Raw genomic sequence first — 7,271 nt, 5'->3', positions numbered from 1 at the left:
AATTTTGCACATACAAAATATTTTTGGGAACTTCGGTAAATTGCGCACATTTAAACATTTTCCACATTTGTATCAGATTTTTTCCAGATATGAAATTGACAAATTCCTATCTTTCGGACGAATTAAGATAGAAGGCACACATGTGTATTTTGCCAGTAGGCAGGTTAAGTTCCTAAATGGGTCATGTCGGTCTACGTTTATGTATAGCACGAATATAACTCAATATTTGGTATTTTGATGACTTAAGTGACACTATAGACCGGAATTGTTTTAAATTTCGTATTGGAAGATTTTGATGGGTATTAGAGAGTATGACAAAAAATTACTTATGTAGGTCCGTGTCTTCGTATAGCCCCTATATAACTGTACCTCCCAATATTCCGTATTTTTTGGTATTAGAGAAATTGTAGAACGGAATTGTTTCAAATTTCGTATTTAAGGTTGGTAATGGATACTATTGCCTTGCAAATGCAGGTCCGCATCTTCGTATAGCCCCCATATAATGATACCTCCTGATAATCGATATTCCGATGATTTTAGTAACACTTTTCACCGGAATAATTTCAAATTCCGTGATTGGAGTTCCTAATGCATACTTCACGTCGTCCGAACTTAGGTGCTTTTATATTTGTTATATATTTGTTATAGCCGGGTATTTTGACTTTTAGCCACTGAATATGCTTCGCAACTCACGAGAATATTGATGCATTTTGGATTTAATAAAAAAATAATGTTATTAAAATTAAATTTATTATATATATATTTTTCTTATATATTTCTTATATTTATTTATATATATTTATTTAACAATATTACTGAACAATTCGTTGATTTGTAAAATATATGGATGTATATGTACCTATTAAAAGATGTTGCTTTCCTTTGATTTATGTACAATAAAATAAACAAAAAATGAGGACTGCCTTCAATGCCTTTCAATGGTTCTATTTCTCTGACAAACATTGTCAGCATTGGCCACCTCAATGGCTAATAAATTTAAGGCGCTCAATTGAATCTCCAATATGGAATATGTGTCAAACTAAAATGGATTTCATACAATTTTTTAACAAATTTATCCAACCATAATTTTAGCATATTGAATAATAGTTTTCATCTGAGATCTACTACAACTAGTTATGCAACTTAACTTAAAACTTAACAACTAAATTTTAACTTATAACACATTTAAGCTTTGATTTTTGCTGGTATTTCGAAACAAACCGCATCACCCTCTTTGTCGCCCAAACCCCAATGAATTGTCAGACTGACCGTGGGGTAGATGGGTAAAATCTTAAAACTATTCTTGTACAGATAAGTTTCGCCAGCCTTCAGGGGACAGCCTACTTGATTTTTACCCTCAGCATCGTAGATGTGAGGACAGGCACTGGTGCCATAGTAGCCGGGGAATGGCAATGGAACATCCAACAGAATACCTTGAATATCCGAATTCAATTCTTTGAAATCACGATTTGGTACAATTTTAATTTGAATTTCAGGTTCTGTATTGCGTTTGAGAGTACACTTTGATTTTGGACAATTTGTGATGCTTACATCACCATTTTCCACAAGACGTGCTTTGGCTGCAAAAGGAGAAGGGGATAATCAAATATTTATTTATTTTTATTCAAACGTGAATGGAATTTATGCGAACTCACTTTTGGCACAATTTCTCACAGTGGTGGCACTGGAAGCGGCAATGAAAGCCAAAACAACAGCAAAGCAAATGAAGCTCTTCATATTGAAAATGTTGGGAATGTTTTTTTTTCTATTATCTGAAAGTAGGAAAAATACATAAAATAATAAATAAAATAATAATAATAATAAATTTAGTAAAAAAAACAATATTGATAGTATAGTAGTATTAATATGTGTAAATTTACATAAACCAAAAAGCTTTAAAATTCGATTTTAGAAATAGATTGATATCTGCATAAAGCATTTTTTAAAATTATTGTTAACAAAATGATAGATTTGGTCGACTAAATAATAATAATTTGGTCGAAATTGTTATTTTTTCGACTAAAAGTGGCTAAAGAATGAATATCTATTTCGGGTGACATAGCCTTTTAAAAATAATAAGCTAGTATTTGTAAGTACCCAGCTAACATTTTTCCCAATTTTTTTCCGAATTCGGAAAATAACTCTGCACAAGTTTCCGATTCTGATGTCGAATTCGGAGCAAAATTGTGTGAGATTGCCCAAGATTCTGACCATTTTTTTCGGAAAAATATTGGGAAGGACATTTGAATTTCGTACCAAATTCGGAACATTTTTGTATGTTTGATAAGAAATTCGTAATATTTTCGGATGTTTGATCCGAAATTCAGAAAGAAAATCTAAAATCTAAAAAATTTCGTCAAAAAAGAGTAAACTCTCTGCTGACGCCGGTTCTTACTGTTTTGCTTTGTTTCTTTTTTTTTTTTCAAACAAAACAAAGGAAACGAGTATGTGCAGATTACTCTGAATCTTTTCATGAAAAACGGTGGAAAATCTTTACAAAAAAGCGGATATTAGAGCCCTCGGAAAAAAGTTAGATGGGTAGTGACGATTGCCAAATGTTGGTTAGGAAACTCAGAAAAATTGAGTTGACAATACAGGGTGAGACGAAAAAACTGCAACCAAGCCACTAGTCCGACAGCTGTTAAAATTATTCCAGTGACAGCTCATTATATTATTTACAAGCGTACAAAAGCATTTTGGTGAGAATTTTCCAGGAAAAAACTTATTCATCATGGAATTCAAGCGTGATAGTGTGATTTCTTTTTATTTGGCTGGAAAACCACAAGTGGCTATCGTTAGAGCACTCCAGCATTTAAATGTGAATAAATCTTTAGCCCGACGTCAAGGAAGTGGACTGAAGAAAACAGCAACATCAGCAGAAATGGTTCGAAAAGCAAAGAAGTGACTTGATCGAAACCCGCGTCGCATTGGCCGAAAAATGCACTGAACATATCGCAATATTCCATTCGGCAAATATTGAAAAATGAGCTCGGGTTAAAGCCATTGAAATTCCAAAAAGTGCAAGAGCTTACACCGCAACCGAAAGAAAATAGACTCAAAAGAGCTAAAGAGTTGCTTTGCTTCGTCGAAAATGGTGAACTGCCGAATTTGGGTTTCTCCGATTAGAAACCATTCATTGTCCAGCTGTTTGTAAACAAACAAAATAATCGTGTTTACTTGCCAAAGAGATCAGCTGAAAATGTGCACATTCGTTTGGCCACCAGAACTCAAGCGCCGGTCATGGTAATAATGTGGGCCACCATAACAGCCGAAAGTCGCTCTCCGCTCGTATTAATCAACCGTGACATAAGAATAAATGCCGAATATTATCACGAAAATGTTCTGGAGGGTGTATTAAAGGCTTGGGTACGCGCAATCATTTTGGCCGCAGACCTTGGACATTCCAACAGGACTCAGCACCATCGCACTCAGCAGGCGCCACCCAAGAATGGTTAGAAAATGAGGTTCCTCGCGTCATTTCCAGCGCACAATGGACACCGAAATCCCCGGATATCAATTCGTTGGACTATTGTGTCTGGAGTATTTTGGAAAGCAAGGTTGGCACTAAAAAATACCAAAGCGTCGATCACTTCAAGCAAGCGCTTCGCCGGGAATGGGTGGGTCAGAGCTAAATTTGTAAATTTTATATTGAGGTCACTTGCCGATTCCTTCGTGGGAAATTCCTTTCTTAATGTAACCTTTAAACAATGAAAAAAGTTCCTACTGAAAATATTTAACTTGCTATGGATATAAAGAGCCTACATGTAAATTGTATATTCCACTTGAACTTTGGTTCTACTTGGCTTCATTCCTAAATATAGTTTAGACCACAAACCCATTTAAGACATAAAATGTAAGAAATATGCTCAAAATACAGCTTCTAAAGTTTTTAAAATATTTTTCTTTAAATTCCGTATTCTTCTATTTTCAGCCTTTTCTTGTATATGTCTAATGATATATTTTCTTATTATGAATATTTTGAAAATTATTTATCCGTGTCGTCTAATATAAATTTTAACAAGTAAGCAAAGGCTATAGTAGTGCGGGGCCGACCATGTGATACCCTACAACACTACAATATGTTAGAGGCCCCCTTAATGTCCAAATCCATTTTGAAAGATTTCGCTTTTGAAATTATGTCACCAGGGACATTTGACCAATATTTACGCACACCGTCGTGCTTTTAGGTGTGTGGTCCATTTTACAGCTAAATATAATCCAATGGTCATCCAATAGGCTAGACTTCTTCTTTGTCTTTAACTCTCTTCTCAGACGTGTCGATTGGATTAAATTGTGTAATCAGGATTTTTTTTCTGCTTTTGGTTCATTTGAACCCCGAAATATTTTGCGAAAGTAAGAGGCCCCTCTGTATATCTACGATATTTGGCTATATTCGTCAACGAAATCAGCAAAAAAGCCAGAAGTTCGCCTTTTGTGTATTTCGGATGTCTCCTGAAAGTAATGTTGGTAATTTTCCACACAAAAGTAGTGGTCCATTCTACCCGCTGTCCTTAACTCGAACTTCATGCGAGATTTCGTGTCCTTTTGTTTCTATTTGTGACCTTTTTAACGGCCGCACAATCAGTAGTATTTTTAGTTGTTGGTCCATTTCAACTCCTAAATATATTGCGGACATCTTTGAAAATAAAAGGCCTATCCCTTCTGAGCCCAAACCTACCATTGTAAAAATTTTCGTGAGGATCGGAGGATAATTGCAATCTGTATATAATAACCCTAACCTGTGTTGTAAGGTGAAAAAATATTACAAAATATACACTTCAATATTATTATTCAAATTGAAAAAATCGAATGCGATAAAAATATGAAAAGATAAAAATATGTCACAAAATAATACAAAATCTATATTAACATCATTATTAGAATCTTTTTATGCGATTTAATTAGATTTTATAGTTTTATGCCAAAGAAGCATTCTAAATTTACAAAATTTGTCAAAATCGCTCAAGCAATTCTGGAGATATAAGCATTTTAGCTAACATCCCCTTTCTTTGTATATATACATTGTATATATTTCGCTATATATATCCGTTATTTTTACTATCGACATCTACGTAACGGTCAGAATTGACCTGTTCGTCTATTTGTGATTCCGCCGGGATTAAAAATATTCGCTGTTTAATGGAAAATTTGACTTTTATTTATCACTAAGGTCTATTTCAACCACTAAATATAACCCGATGATCATCAAAATTGGAAGGCTTCTGCCCAGCCCAAAGCTCTAGCCCCATGCTAACTTTCGCTTCGATTGGTCTATAATCGTGACCTGTAGAGCAACTGCAAAATCAGGAAAAATTTTCAGTTTTTGGTCCATTTCAACCCCTAAATATTATTCGATCATCTCCAAAAGAAATAGGGTTCTATTCTGACCTTAACCCCACCTACATTTTACATTTCTTGCCGATCGGGCCATAATTGCGACCTGTAGAGTGATTACAAATTAACATGGACAGACGGACGGATATACATAGCTAGATCCATATATACTTTCCTATGTGGGAAATCAATATTTCCTGGAGTTACATAATTTTTGGCCCAATCAAACTTATAATACCCCCAACACAAAGTGTTGTAGGGTATAAAAAGACCTGCCATCCAAATTTTGCTTCCTTAAATTCTTTAGTTTTTTTTTCCTTTTTTGATAGGTTTTCAATCATAATTTATGTTATTTCTTCTCTCTAATTATGATTATTTTAAATTATGAATATTTTAGCATTTTAAAATTAATTTTGCGTTGATTTTTTAAATAAACATAGCTAGATAACTGCCATTGGACAGCCCTCTCTAGCTTACCAGCTTCATCATCTGAAGAATGTCAACGGTCATCGGTTTTTTTTATGATTTCATAAATTTATTCATGCCCCGCCATACATTCAAAATTATACCTTGAGACATTTAAAATAAGTTTTTTTCTATTTTGAATTAATCGGCCAGTCATCTTTAGCGTTGATGATTTGTTTATGGCGTTTTTATATTGCACCTTTTTCTTAAAAGCCACGAGAAGAACTAATTAGTACAAATTACTAAGACATTTGATTGACATTAAAATTACATTTAATTTTATTATTTATCATCATGTTGTTGTTATTGTTGTTTTTTTTTACTGAAGATTGATCACTATAACACTAGATGATGATTTCGATATATTCAAGTGACCTTCTTGATTACTTGGCATAGACTGAAGACAATCAAGAGATTCAAAAAACGACTAAAACTTAAAAACGGGCTCTTTGCAGAACAAAAGAAAATAAAGAGAGAACACGACCACTTTGCACGGATTGTAATTATCATTAATTATTGCATAATAACAATTTCAAATACATTATTAAGTTTTCTTGTAATTGCATTTACCACAAAGAAGCGATGGACAAAAAACTGGTCTTCACAAAGAAACCAAGTCAAGCGGTCAGTTTTCAAAATAAATTACAAAAAATCACCACCGATACAAAGTAAAAATTCACTTGGATTCTTTTCGCTTACAATTTAAACTCAACGATCGTTCAGACTCAACTAAAGCTTTTAAATAACTCGTCTCCATATTTATATGGCCAACATTTACAGCCAACATGTTGTCTTAGCTGCCCCGCACAATATACTACACAACCAATTCGAGAGACCAAACCTGCTCAGTCGTATGGATGGCAGAGTGAGTGGCTGGATTTTAACCAAACGGCCGAGCAACCAACAAACCAACCTACTAACCGGTCATACCAAACAAAAAACTCATCACCAACAATGATCATCATCATGTATCCAAACAACAATAATGATCATCATCATCATCATGACGATTCTTGATTGCAACTGACCCTTTCGTTAATAAATTGTACAATGTTGTACCCTTTTGAAAAAAGGGGCAAATCTCAAATTACTTTTGCCTCTATAGATCCCATGGAGGGTCGACAATTAAGAGAGGGGAAAACCCTAAAAAAATTTCCTTTCAAAAACGAACAGTTTTATATTCTAATTGTAATTTCAAACACATTTTGTCTAATCACACAAACGGTCGTCAAAAGGCGGTTAAAGCGATCAAACGCTACGAATAATTTCCAAAGTACATGAAAATGCAATCACGCTTTATATGAAAAAAAAAACTTTAAACAATAGATTTTGTCAGATTTATAATCGTGATTAATATATCAACTTGTGAAAGTTATAACATAGTTGTTGCTGTTGTCTGAGTAAAATATTACATCTGATGGGAAGAGAAGATATGCCACCATATTTGATGAGGAATAATAAAAATTTTACTT

The 7,271-nt window shown here is 33.9% G+C and overlaps 1 protein-coding gene across 2 annotated transcripts; it reads right to left on the bottom strand.

Moving 5' to 3' along the window:
• Window positions 1–704: 704 nt before the first annotated feature.
• Window positions 705–6,601, bottom strand: LOC101898640 (ecdysteroid-regulated 16 kDa protein). Of its 2 annotated transcripts, none has more exons than XM_059122900.1 (3): window positions 6,499–6,601; window positions 1,656–1,772; window positions 705–1,580 (listed from the first exon to the last, which is right to left on the bottom strand). In XM_059122900.1, the coding sequence occupies exons 1-3, from the start codon at window positions 6,584–6,586 to the stop codon at window positions 1,186–1,188; spliced, it is 600 nt and encodes a 199-aa protein (XP_058978883.1). In that variant the 5' UTR covers window positions 6,587–6,601; the 3' UTR covers window positions 705–1,185. The 2 variants fall into 2 exon arrangements, with proteins under 2 accessions (XP_058978883.1, XP_005178011.1); XM_005177954.3 differs by having other exon boundaries at window positions 6,370–6,552.
• Between the last annotated feature and the right edge of the window lie 670 nt (window positions 6,602–7,271).

This window comes from Musca domestica, unplaced genomic scaffold (assembly GCF_030504385.1).
Source record: "Musca domestica strain aabys unplaced genomic scaffold, Musca_domestica.polishedcontigs.V.1.1 1, whole genome shotgun sequence".
NCBI lineage: Eukaryota > Metazoa > Arthropoda > Insecta > Diptera > Muscidae > Musca > Musca domestica.
This window is presented reverse-complemented; position numbering and strand designations above follow the sequence as displayed.